Source organism: Bos mutus, chromosome 8 (assembly GCF_027580195.1).
Source record: "Bos mutus isolate GX-2022 chromosome 8, NWIPB_WYAK_1.1, whole genome shotgun sequence".
Classification (NCBI taxonomy): Eukaryota; Metazoa; Chordata; class Mammalia; order Artiodactyla; family Bovidae; genus Bos; species Bos mutus.
Genome location: NC_091624.1, coordinates 52845856 through 52859282, shown reverse-complemented (window position 1 = coordinate 52859282; position 13427 = coordinate 52845856). Strand labels below are relative to the sequence as shown.

General features: G+C 38.0%; 1 protein-coding gene across 2 annotated transcripts in view; it reads left to right on the top strand.

Moving 5' to 3' along the window:
- UNC13B (unc-13 homolog B) overlaps nt 1–13427 on the top strand; it is a 211927-nt gene that overhangs the window by 42362 nt on the left and 156138 nt on the right. For both annotated transcript variants that reach the window (XM_005900762.3, XM_070375689.1), the window contains exons 2-5: nt 735–764; nt 3558–3657; nt 11101–11218; nt 12287–12410. In XM_005900762.3, coding sequence (XP_005900824.1) covers nt 735–764; nt 3558–3657; nt 11101–11218; nt 12287–12410 — 372 coding nt within the window. The remainder of the gene's footprint in view (nt 1–734; nt 765–3557; nt 3658–11100; nt 11219–12286; nt 12411–13427) is intronic.

Sequence of the window (13427 nt, the reverse complement as noted above, 5' to 3'; positions counted from 1 at the left end):
TGAGCGTGCGGGCCACAGTCGGCACCGAACGCGCCCTGCTCGCCGTGGCCCTGGGGACTTCGAGCAGGCGCTGCGCACCGGTCCCACTCAGCTGTTGGGTCTGGAAATTCACAGAATAATAACACAAATGGGTAACAACAGAAAACGGTGTTGTAACAGTGGGAATCAGCAATTTTGCACAGGAGGCTTTGGGAGATGTTTACTGTAGTCTGCCTGAAGTTGGGACAAAATTGACAAACAAGAAGAGTTTGGTGCTTTGGAAAGTGTGAAAGCTGCTAGTGAACTCTATTCTCCTCTATCAGGAGAAGTAACTGAAGTTAATAAAGCTCTAGCAGAAAATCCAGGACTTGTCAACAAATCTTGTTATCAAGATAGTTGGCTGATGAAGATGACATTCAGTAACCCATCAGAACTAGATGAACTAATGAGTGAAGAAGCATATAAGAAATACATAAAATCTATTGAGGAGTGAAAATGGAACCCCTAAATAAACTAGTTTGAAACAAAACAAAAAGATGTTTTCTTGGAGTATAAGATTAGATTGGATGACTTTTAAGGACCCTTCTGGCATTCAAGTTTTGATTAGAAGTCTCAGCTTTTTTTCTCTAATGACTTAGACTTAAAAATCTAGTCCTAACTCTAATCTTGGCACATACTAATTTACTAAAGAAATGCTGGTTAAATAAATTAATTTGCAGGAATTCTTCATGGTGTCCTCTTTTTTTCTCTTGCAGTTAAAAGAGCCAAATTCCAGGGTTCACCAGGTAAGGCCAGCCTTTAATTCTTACGTACTTCTCCCCATACTTGCTATGATTTAAAAACATTCTTTCAAAAAAACGTAAATGTCATTTGATTCATTGGTTAAATTAGTTAAACGCACTAAGTTCATTAAATTAATTAAAAAGTCAGTATGGAAAGATGTTGGTCAAGGGGGTGCAAAGTTATACCAAATGAATAATTTCTGAAAATCTGATGTACAATAATGTGTCTGTGTTTAACAAATATTATATACTTCAAATTGCTAAGAGGGTAGATCTCAAGTGTTCTCAACTCTCACACAAACAGAGGAAATGGTAATTATAAGGTGGTGAGGAATGTGAATATTCTTGATTATGGTGATTATTTCACTTTGTATACATATACAAAATCATTAGATTGTACACCTTAAATATATACAATTTTAAATTGCCAGTTATACCTCAAAAAGTTGAAGAAAAAAAACTATGCTTTTATAAAACATCAAAGAAATCTCTATCAATCTAGTGAAAAGTTAGTCTCCTTACATATTGGCCAACTTAGTTCTACTTCTCAGAAGTAACTGTTTTGAGGTTTTTATACACCTTTTCAGACTTTTTCTGTGTATGTGCATGTATACACTAATGAACCAGCTACACATGTAGCTTTTTTTCCAACAACACATCATAAAAGTTTTTTCTTGTGTACATGTGTGTATATATACATCTGCTTTTTTTCCAACAACACATCATAAAAGTTTTTTCTTGTGTATGTGTGTGTATACATATATCTGGTTCTTTCTTTCAAAATGTTGTACACAGACTGTTATATTTAAAACAGATAACCAACAAGAAACTATTGTAAAAAAAAAGTATACAGAATGTTGTTGTACCCTAGGTCCCTGATTGAATATTCAGGTCATTTCAATTTTTTTGCCATAAGCAATACATCTTCTTAATGCATTTATTATTGCCTGCTTTTGAAAATGTATCTGTATGCTGGAATCCAAAAGTAGAGAATTGCTGGGCCAAAAGTATGTATTTTAAACAAATTTAGTAGCTGCTGCCAAAGTGTGCCTCTGAAAGGTTTGCTAGCTTTTAATCAGGCCAAAAGTATATGAGTGTTTATTTTCCCAAATCCTTACCAACATTAAATAGCATGAAATTTTTTAATCTTTGCTCATGTGAAGGTGAAAAGGGTATCTCCTTATTTTAATACACATTTTCTTAACTGAATATCAAGTTAGTTACAAAGACTTACTCTGATTACTGCTGGGGCCAGAAGGAGAGTACTGTGGATTATGGGGGAAAAGAACATACTGGGAACCCAAGAAAAATCTGAAAGACCAAACCTGGATGCAACAGAAACTAAAGGAGTTTCTGAGCCTACTGCTCTCTCCAGTGGCTGCAGGTTAGGACTTCTGTTTCTGAAAAGCTTTTTTGCTCTCCTTTCTCTTCAAGCAGGTTTTTTATGCTTACCTGCCTTGCATATACCCCATAATAGCTACTCCAATGGAATTTATGTGCCTCTCCTTTGAGCTTCTTCAATCATTTGTCACTATTTCTCTGTTTTCTCTATTGAAAATATTTTGCGAGGGAATCATATTGGTCTCAGCTTCTGGTTAGCTCATTAATTGACTGGCTGCTTTTGGGTGGCATCTCCTTTTGGTCTGGCCAGCTATATGGTTGAATATGGGGAATGGAGTACAAAATCCTATGCTAGAAAACAGCTCATTGGTATACTGCATTGCTACTACCAAATATGGATGGGAATTCCCTCACGTGGGTGGGCTTGTATCCTCATATACCTTTGATATAACTGTAGTTATAATTATGGGTATAAAACACCATAGTTTTTTATGATGCTTAAGAGAAAGATTTGCCTTCTAATAGAAGTACATGACAGTGCCCATTTTCTTACACCTCTAACATTGATAGTTGCTTTAAGTGATCTTTGACAATTTGGTGAGTCAAAAATGATAGTCTTTTTTTTTTTTCATTTTATAAAGTTATTATTAACTTATTACATAGAAAAGTGAACTCTCAATTCGGTGTCTCTAATCATGGCTGATACAAAGGAAGTAACAAAATGTGCTGTGTTAGGTCAGATTTCTGAGTTTTGAGATCCAGGCCACCTACCTTTGTTTGGTACTCAATTTATACTCTCAGGTTAGAGAATTTCATTTTCTCTAATCTGTAATAATATTTCTTTTTATGTAAGTTGTGCTCTAGGCCAAGGTGAATAGATTGAGCTTGAAATCCATTTCCTTTATGAGGTTTTTCCTCTGTGTTTGTCACTGTAAACAACTAGAGGTAACTGTTTCCTCTTCTGCCTTCTTTTAGCACTTTTTCTCTGTGGTACTTACTTCTTTATATGTTAATTTGCATAATGTCTGTTCTGTAAGATCAATTAGATTATTATTTTTTCAAACTTCAAGTGGGCTATAAAGTCAACCTATGTGGTTATGATTAATATTTTAATTTAATTAGAATAGAAAATACCAAGGTATCACATCTTGCATTTCATAAAGCTTTCATTTTTGTTTATATGTGTGTGCATGTGTGTCTGTTGGAAAAGGATAAAGTAGAGTCCTTAAATTTGAAAAACACTATTATAGCTTATGCTTTTGAGAATAGTATGTGTTTTATAATTTTTTTGTACCTCTGTGTTTAAAATGATACTATATTGTAGAATATATAATTTCAGTTTTTCCTTACATGTAATACTATAATTTGGACATTATTTAATTCCAAGGACTTTGTGAGATTGGATAACCATCTGAGCACTAAGTATTATATCTTTGTTTTGCCTTTTTTTCAAAGACAAATTTAACACATATGTGACCCTGAAAGTGCAAAATGTGAAGAGTACAACTGTAGCAGTTCGTGGCGATCAACCTTCCTGGGAACAAGATTTTATGTTGTAAGTACTTTGCAGTAGCAGCATGCCTACAATATTTGATAATATTTCCAAGTTAATCACATTGGATTAAACAAGTAGAGGCTAAAGATTTTGTGTATATATAAGATTTATAAAACATATTAAATATTCAAAAACATTTTAATAGCATGTTAAGTATTCTTTTTTTTTTTATTTATTTTTTTTTCATTTAATTTTAGATTTTTTTTCTAATTTTATTTTATTTTTAAACTTTACATAATTGTATTAGTTTTGCCAAATATCAAAATGAATCCGCCACAGGTATACATGTGTTCCCTATCCTGAACCAGTGAGGTATGTAGTAGGTACACACACCTACTACAGTAAAGTGATCTGCAGTTTTGTTCCCTCCCAGATTTATAATATATTTTCAGAAATGAATTATGAATTCGAGTAAACTCTCAGTTTATGTGGGTGAAAATATACCTAGTCAGATCTACCTACTAGTCAGAATTAGCTGCAGTACAACATACTTAGTATGATATTAAACCTAACTTAATGTTTTTTCAGTTCTCAGAAGACTCCTTGAAGGAATGTGGTTATGCATGTGAGGCCTGTGTTTGCATTTCTAAGTCACCTGCTTTTTTAAAATACTCTATTTAAACTGCTGTCTTTATTTTTTTTTTAATTTATTTTTTAATTGGAGGAAAATTGCTTTACAATCTTTTGTTGGTTCTGGCTGTACAATAACACAAATCAGCCATAATACACACATATCTCCTCCATTTGGAGCCTCCCCGCTTAAGTCACCTGCTTTTGAAGATAAGGACATGTGCTTTTAATCCTTTTTGTTTTACGGAGTAAAATATTTTACCTTCATCTAATTAATAATAAAAATGAGTAAATGTTAGTTGAATTGCTTGCATATGACACAGAATTTAGTATATTATGATTGTGACTTTAAAAACTTGCTATTTCCTTTTTTCCTCTTAAATTTAAGCAATTTTTTTTTCTGATCTAGGAAAGGAAAGTAAAATATAGGCTATCATTTCTGAAAGACTGAGCCAATCACTTAGCTTCTCTGAGTGTCAATTTCCTTATCTATAAAGGTCTACTCTCTCACAAGGTTATACTTATTTTGGGGGAAGGTGGGCACAAGTTGGTCAAAAAGAAAATATATTAAAATTTCTGTGAAATTTGTGATTGAAGTGAAATTGTGAGTTTTACAGTGCATCTGAGACATAGGATGACTCTCTTTATGGGGGAATATTCTAATCCTCTAGGCTTTTAATATGTTGCTGCTTATAGTACCACTTAGGAAACTTTATTATAGTACTTAAAGGTTAAGATTATGAGGGTTTGGGCTAAGACACTAACAGAAGGATAGATGGAAGATATTAAGGAGGTAGAACCAAGACTTGTCTTGGATGACTGGATAAGTGGCGTGGTACTCAATAGGACAGGACATACTGTATCAGTTACTAACAAGCTTATATTTGAAGTTCTTACAGGACAGGTAGGAAGAACATTACAAAAGATAGAAACTTGAACCTGCTACTCATGGAGGAAGCCTAGGTTGGAGAAATATTTTGGTTAGTTGAAGCCATAGGCGTAGATGAGAAAGCTTAGGGAGAATGTGTAGGGTGAGAAAAGGGCCTAGAGTAGGGCCTGGAGAGCACCAGTATTTAAAGAGGGGACAAAGGGGACTAAGAAGGAGAGAACAGAGAAGAGGAAGGAGAAACAAGATAGTGGTGTCCTGAAAGCTGAAGAACTGGGGCTTCCAGAAAAGCTAGTAGTGTCAGATTTCTTACTGGTTGCCTCTCTCTCAAGATTATAAATCTCATTTATTCCCTCTCTGTTGTATTGACATCAGAGTGAGATCATGTGTTTCTTTCTTCACTCATGCAAAGTCAGCTATAAACAGTGTTTTCAAGTCTCTTCCTTGTTTGCCATACCACAGTTCTGGCTGTGGTATATAAACCTAGCAATCCTTCTTTCTTTTGACTTCCCTATGGCTGTCGTAATCACTAAAATTATAACTGTTCCCAGCATGTGAAACATAACAATCATCTGCAGTCTCTCATCAGCATAGTAGCATTATTCTTGTTTATTTTCCGATTTCCCATAGCACTTCCTCTTTCAGCCCTACTGTGATACGTGTGACTTTTTCTTCTGTCTCCCACCTTGAGATACTGTGTGAATTTTCTCCCCTCTCCTTTACATGGGTTTTATTAGCTATGTTACCCACCTTTCTGCGCCTATTCCTTACTCCTCCTATCCTGCTCTTCTGTCACTGGCAACTCCATTGCTGGTCACTTGTCTCCCTTTCTCCTTTTCTTTTTTTCTCCCTGATATATGATAGTATCTAATGTTCATTTTGGTGTTTTTCATTTATCTTTAGTATTTATCTTATTTCCAGGAGTAGACTGTTCATTCCTTAAGGGCAAGGAGGGCATCTTCACTTATTATGAATTTGCCTAGCCCAGGATCCTGTATACATATATGTACATACACTGTCAATTGAGTATTGTAGAGAGAAGAAGCTTCCCCACAGCACTGGGGATGAGGCAAAACAGAGCTCTCAGACTTCTCTTAGTTGAGCCATCTGAGCAGATGTAGATAAGAGGCTTCTTATAGAAGATATCTTTGTTTGGGCCTTATTCCCCAGAGTTCCCTGAAGAATAGATTTTCTTTTTCATCTGCTCCAAGTCAAGCTGTAAAGACCTCTGGCTATTTTTTTTTTTAGCTGTTGGCTTGAGATGGGGTTTCCCTGGTGGCTCAGATGGTAAAGAATCTGCCTGCGATGCAGGAGACACGGGTTCGATCCCTGGATCAGGAAGATCCCCTGGAGAAGGGAATGGCTAACCACTCCAATATTCTTGCCTGGGAAATCCCATGGACAGGAGAGCCTAGTGGGCTATAGTCCATGGGGTAGCAAAAAGTCAGACACAACTGAGTGACTGACACCAACTTTTCACACACTTGAGATGCTATTTAGGACTTTCTTTGAGGATATTATATATATCCCTAAGTAATTTTTCTTTTTTATATTCAAAAGATTTGGGATTGTTACATTTATTTTCCAAGGCTGATCAGTTAATTAGGCTGAATGAAATGGTGTGCAAAAGCTACCTTTCCCCAGGGTGAATGCCCTAACATAGTAACTGGGTATAGTCACCTACTTTATGGTTTTGAATAGCTCTCCAGATAGCTTGGAAGTTTCTCGAGAGAGGAACTGGGTCCTGTATTGTGTGTCTTTCCCAAAGTACCAATCCATATGTATTGTATATGCTCAGGGAAATTACATTAAATGAAAAAATTGAACTCAGTTCTTTTCTATTCTGTTGTATTTACATAAAAGGGGCAAATTTTCTCTGCTTTACTTGTCTTCAACATGCTTGATATGAATTTTACAGCTATAATGCCACATCCCAAACTAGTGAATCTAAGAATATGTATCTTAATACTACAACAGGGAAGCCAAGCTCTCTCTCAAGCACAGACTCAAAACTTCATGTGATTAATAGCTGTTGTTTTTCTAAGAATTCCATTGTGCTTTTCCTGCTGGAATTGGCCTTTTCTTATCTTTCTTACATTTCCCCGCAAGTAAATTTGTGCTTCCATAGGAGCTTTCTAGAGAATGTTTTTTAGCGTTAACATAAGGGTTTGCTTGTTTCATCCTAAGTCCATAATTATTTTTGAGTTAGCCCTTCCTAACTGATATTCTTCCATATATGACGCTTGCTTCTGCTTAGTTGTTGTCTGGCTCTTTCTAGTTTCTTTTCAAATATTTTTTCCTAGTTATTATTATAGGAAAATCATTGTGTTTATTATTATCTTGTGATCATTTCATTTATAAGTAACAGTGCCTGCTTTAACTGATAATGACTACTGAGTTCTGCAGGGACTGAGTGGTGTGAACTAGCACACTCTAGCGTCCCTCACTTGCCTCACCCCATGTTCCCAACAAGATTAGATGTTCTCAGGGGCCCTTTTACTTTTTCTTCGACTCCCGTTCATATATCTGGTAAAGAAGCCTCGCTTTTTCCTCAAAGATTCCTGTCAGTTCAGTTCAGTTCAGTCGCTCAGTCGTATCCGACTCTTTGCGACCCCATGGACTGCAGCAAGCCAGGCCTCCCTGTCCATCACCAACTCCCGGAGTTTACTCAAATTCATATCCATTGAGTCGGTGATGCAATCCAACCATCTCATCCTCTGTCGTCCCCTTCTCCCACCTTCAATCTTTCTCAGCATCAGGGTCTTTTCCAATGAGTCATTTCTTCATATCAGGTGGCCAAAGTATTGGAGTTTCAGCTTCAGCATCAGTCCTTCCAATGAATATTCAGGACTGATTTCCTTTAGGAGGGACTGGTTGGATCTCCTTGCAGCCCAAAGAACTCTCAAGAGTCTTTTCCATCGTTACAGTTCAAGAGGATCAATTCTTCAGCGCTCAGCTTTCTTTATAGTCCAACTCTCACATCCATACATGACTACTGGAAAAACCATAGCTTTGCCTAGACGGACCTTTTTTGGCAAAGTAATGTCTCTGCTTTTTAATATGCTGTCAAGGTTGGTCATAAATTTTCTACCAAGGAGTAAGCGTCTTTTAATTTCATGGCCGCAGTCACCATCTGCAGTGATTTTGGAGCCCCCAAAAATAAAGTCTGTCACTGTTTCCATTGTTTCCCCATCTATGTGCCATGAAGTGATGGGACCAGAGGCCATGATCTTAGTTTTCTGAATGTTGAGTTTTAAGCAAACTTTTCCACTCTCCTCTTTCACTTTCATCACGAGGCTCTTTAGTTTTTCTTCTCTTTCAGCCATAAGAATGGTGTCATCTGCATATCTGAGGTTATTGATATTTCCCCCAGCAATCTTGATTCCAGCTTATGCTTCATCCAGCCCAGCATTTCTCATGATGTACTCTGCATATAAGTTAAATAAGCAGGGTGACAATATGCCACCTTGATGTACTCCTTTCCCTATTTGGAAGCAGTCTGTTGTTCCATGTCCAGTTCTAACTGTTGCTTCCTGACTGTCATACAAATTTCTCAAGAGGCAGGTCAAGTGGTCTGGTATTCCCATCTCTTGAAGAATTTCCCTCAGTTTGTTGTGATCCACACAGTCAAAGGCTTTGGCATAGTCAATAAAGCAGAAACAGATGTTTTTCTGGAACTCTCTTGCTTTTTCAATGATCCAGCGGATGCTGGCAATTTGATCTCTGGTTCCTCTGCCTTTTCTAAATCCAGCTTGGACATCTGGAAGTTCATGGTTCACATGCTGTTGAAGCCTGGCTTGGAGAATTTTGAGTATTACTTTACTAGCATGTGAGATGAGTGCAATTGTGCGGTAGTTTGAGCATTCTTTGGCATTGCCTTTCTTTGGGATTGGAATGAAAACTGACCTTTTCCAGTCCTGTGGCCACTGCTGAGTTTTCCAAATTTGCTGACATATTGAGTGCAGCACTTTCACAGCATTATCTTTTAGGATTTGAAATAGCTCAACTGGAATGCCATCATGTCCACTAGCTTTGTTTGTAGTGATGCTTCCTCAGGCCCACTTGACTTTGCATTCCAGGATGTCTGGCCCTAGGTGAGTGATCACACCATCGTGATTATCTGGGTCGTGAAGATCTATTTTGTATTTTTTGTTCTTCTGTGTATTCTTGACCCCTCTTCTTAATATCTTCTGCTTCTGTTAGGTCCCTACCATTTCTGTCCTTTATTGTGCCCATCTTTGCATGAAATGTTCTGTTGGTATCTCTGATTTTCTTGAAGAGATCTCTGGTCTTTCCCATTCTATTGTTTTCCTCTATTTCTTTGCACTGATTGCTGAGGAAAGGCTTTCTTATCTCTCCTTGCTATTCTTTGGAGCTCTGTGTTCAAATGGGTATTTGCTTTTTGCTTCTCTTCTTTTCACGGCTATTTGTAGGGCCTCCTCAGACAGCCATTTTGCTTTTTTGCATTTCTTTTTCTTGGGGATGGTCTTGATCCCTGTCTCTTGTACAATGTCACGAACCTCCATCCGTAGTTCATCAGGCACTCTGTCTATCAGATCTAATCCCTTGAATCTATTTCTCACTTCTACTGTATAATCGTAAGGGATTTGATTTAGGTCATACCTGAATGGTCTAGTGGTTTTCCCTACTTTCTTCAATTTAAGTCTGAGTTTGGCAATAAAAAGTTCATGATCTGAGCCACAGTCAGCTCCCGGTCTTGTTTTTGCTGACTTTATAGAGCTTCTCCATCTTTGGTTGCAAAGAATATAATCAATCTGATTTCGATATTGACCATCTGGTGATCTCCATGTGTAGAGTCTTCTCTTGTGTTGTTGAAAGAGGGTGTTTGCTGTGACCAGTGTGTACTCTTGGCAAAACTCTGTTAGCCTTTGCCCTGCTTCATTCTGTACTCCAAGGCCAAATTTGCCTGTTACTCCAGCTGTTTCTTGACTTCTTACTTTTGCATTCCAGTCCCCTATAATGAAAAGGACATCTTTTTTGGGTGTTAGTTCTAGAAGGTCTTGTAGGTCTTCATAGAACCATTCAACTTCAGCTTCTTCAGAATTACTGGTCAGGTCACAGACTTGGATTACTGTGATATTGAATGGTTTTCCTTGGAAACAAACAGAGATCATTCTGTTATTTTTGAGATTACATCCAAGTCCTGCATTTCAGACTTTTTTGTTGACTATGATGGCCACTCCATTTCTTCTAAGGGATTCTTGCCCACAGTAGTAGATATAATGGTCATGAGTTAAATTCACCTATTCCAGTCCATTTTAGTTTGCTGATTCCTAAAGTGTTGATGTTCATTCTTGACACTTCCTGTTTGACCACTTCCAATTTGCCTTGTTCATGGACCTAACATTCTAGGTTCCTTATTGTAAAGAGCAATATCCAGGTTCATCGGGCTTTGCTTCTATCACCAGTCACATCCACAACTGGGTGTGGTTTTTGGTTTGGATCCATCTCTTCATTCTTTCTGGAGTTATTTCTTTACTGATCTCCAGTAGCATATTGGGCACCTACCAACTGGGCGAGTCCATCTTTCAGTGTCCAGTCTTTTACCTTTTCATACTGTTCATGAGGTTCTCAAGGCAAGAATACTGAAGTGGTTTGCCATTCCCTTCTCCAGTGGACCACATTTTGTCCACAGGTATAACTTGGGGGCAGTGCTAGTATTATAGTAAAACATATGAAATTATTGCTTAAGTTCAGAGACTGTATGCAGACACTGCTGGCAGTAATGCTCTCATTCTTCTTGTGAAACTGTGTTAGTCTACCCATGATTGTAGCTCCAAGGGAGAAGAGACAGATTGACAGAGGAAACTTTCTGTGCATACCTACGTATGTGTCCAGGGACATAGAGAGTGGTTGAAACATCTGGGACATTTTGATTTTTTCCTGATGAGGTTTAGCAAAACAGATATCGCTAATTCTTTTATATTACCTGGTTTTCTAAAAAAGGGCTTTCTCCTTTCCTTTAGTGAGATTAGTCGCCTGGACCTGGGTCTCAGTGTGGAAGTATGGAACAAAGGACTGATCTGGGACACCATGGTGGGGACTGTGTGGATTGCACTGAAGACGATTCGTCAGTCGGATGAGGTCAGTCAGTGCATTGCCCCTTTGGAGGTATGGCTCTAGCCCTTGCTTCTCCTCACCCTAGCTCCATTCAGCTAATGTTCATCCATATATTTCAGATTTTTCTGTCCCGTTTCTAACCAGAGGACATAATACCTGCTAATTCCTAATGTCACCCAGAGGTACAGGAGATTTTATTTAAGTCTGGCCTTCCCTCTGCCCTGTGACTGAACTCAGGGATGCCAGAGTACCTTTTTAGCCTTGTCAGGTAGTTCGCCCCTCTGTGTACTCCGTGCATGGTGGTGGGGATATGTGTGGGATCGGCAGGGTGAAGGAGGGGAGTGCAAGGGAAGGGGAAAAGGAGAGAGAGAGTGTGTGTGTGTTTATGTGAGAGTGAGAGAGCGAGAGATTGGTCAAATCTAGGAAAACTGTGGCTTCTGAATTTCCTCGAAGACACTGTTCTGAGAAGAGTCCCATCAAACTTTGTTAGCCAGCTCTTTGAGTCACCAATCCTAGGGACCTGATTTCAGTCTTCCTTCTTCTACTTATAGCCCTAATAGAGTTAAAGGAACTACAAGTTTGGCAATTGGTATTCACACTTAACTTCATACAGTGTTTTCAACACTGAATTTCTGCTGTACTTTACCAGATGAGAATGTAACTCAGTATCATTTCCTACGTCACTGACTTTGAATATTTTCACTGTGGCCCCAGTTCAGGTCAGCTTAACTAGTGATGTTACTGGCTCTTTAGCGATTAGAAGTAGTGATGCATTAAGTGATATAGTCATTAAGAATAGTACACATTAAATATTGATCCATGGGGATGCCTTGTTTTTGAGTTTAGTGCTCTGGAAATTCTATCCTTGGTGGGCTGGCAGAAAGCTGAGTACAGTGAAAACTGCCTTCCCACCAGAGAGGGGGGACAGAAGCAGAGGCAGGGTGGTGAGACTCTGGTGTGTTTGCCTCATTAGGATATGTGAGTGGCTCTCAGAAGCTCTCTGACAGGGAAAATGAGAGAAAAACACTTGGGCCTTTAAATGAGAGGGAGTTCTGAAAGAGTGAAGTTTAATCTTAGATCTCTGTTTTCTAGGAAGGGCCTGGGGAATGGTCCACGTTGGAGGCAGAGACATTAATGAAAGATGATGAAATCTGTGGAACTAAAAACCCAACTCCCCATAAAATTTTGCTTGATACAAGATTTGAGTTGCCTTTTGGTGAGTCTGATTTTAAAAACCATTTAATACTTTTTACATTTAATGCTGTTTGAAGTTGTTTCTAGTTGTTTTATTGCTGTGTCTTTTGTCAGCCCTTCTCCCTTCAGGGCATTCTGTTTTCTGTTCTCTTCCCTCTAACACCGAGCTTGGGTATGTGCAAAGTAAAGTCTAGAATGGTGCTCATTAAAGAGTCCACTCTAAAAGCATTCTTTTCAAGTCATTTAGTTTCTTATTAACCATTTCTTATGATGACTTATGAAATACTTGTCAGATAATGTCAGTGACTTATTCTTTTGATAATATTTTCACATTTATTGTCTTGAAGTTAATATATACCCTATGATTTGTCAATTTAAACATTTAAGTAGTACTAATAGAATAGTAATTTTAAAAAATCACACAAAAATACATATTCATTGTAAAAATTTAGATAGTATGGGAATGTATATGGATAGAAAGTTAAGTCTCTCTTCCTGCTTCCTTTGACCTCTTTTGCATTCCCCAGAAATAAATTTCTTGTGTCTTGGTCTAGGCACAAGAAATTTCTTCTCTAGAAATTTCTTTTTACAAATTTCGGTCATACTTTATGTACTATTTATGGTGATAGTGTTGTATAAAGCATATTATCTTGGACATCATTTCATGTTCTACTTATCTATCTTGCTGATCTCAATAGTTTCTTTATATCATAAATTAAGCAGTCCTTTTTCTTTTGCAATCATTTACTGATTGACATGTAGGTTGTTTCCAGTTTTTTTTTTTTTTTAATATATATGCTGCTATAATGAACAGCTTTATCTGTACCCATTTATGAGTCTAAGAGAAATTCCTTAGAGTAGAATTTAAGGAATAGATAAAAAGATATGTTCAGGTGAGGGAGGCTGGGCCGGGCCGGGCGGACGGCGCCACGGGGTTGGCTGCCGCCCTGAGGCCGGACTCAACGGATTCGGGCCGCGCCACCGGGCGAGCTCGCCGCCCGGCCCCAGCCCGCGGAGCCAGCTAGAAAAAAAAAAAAAA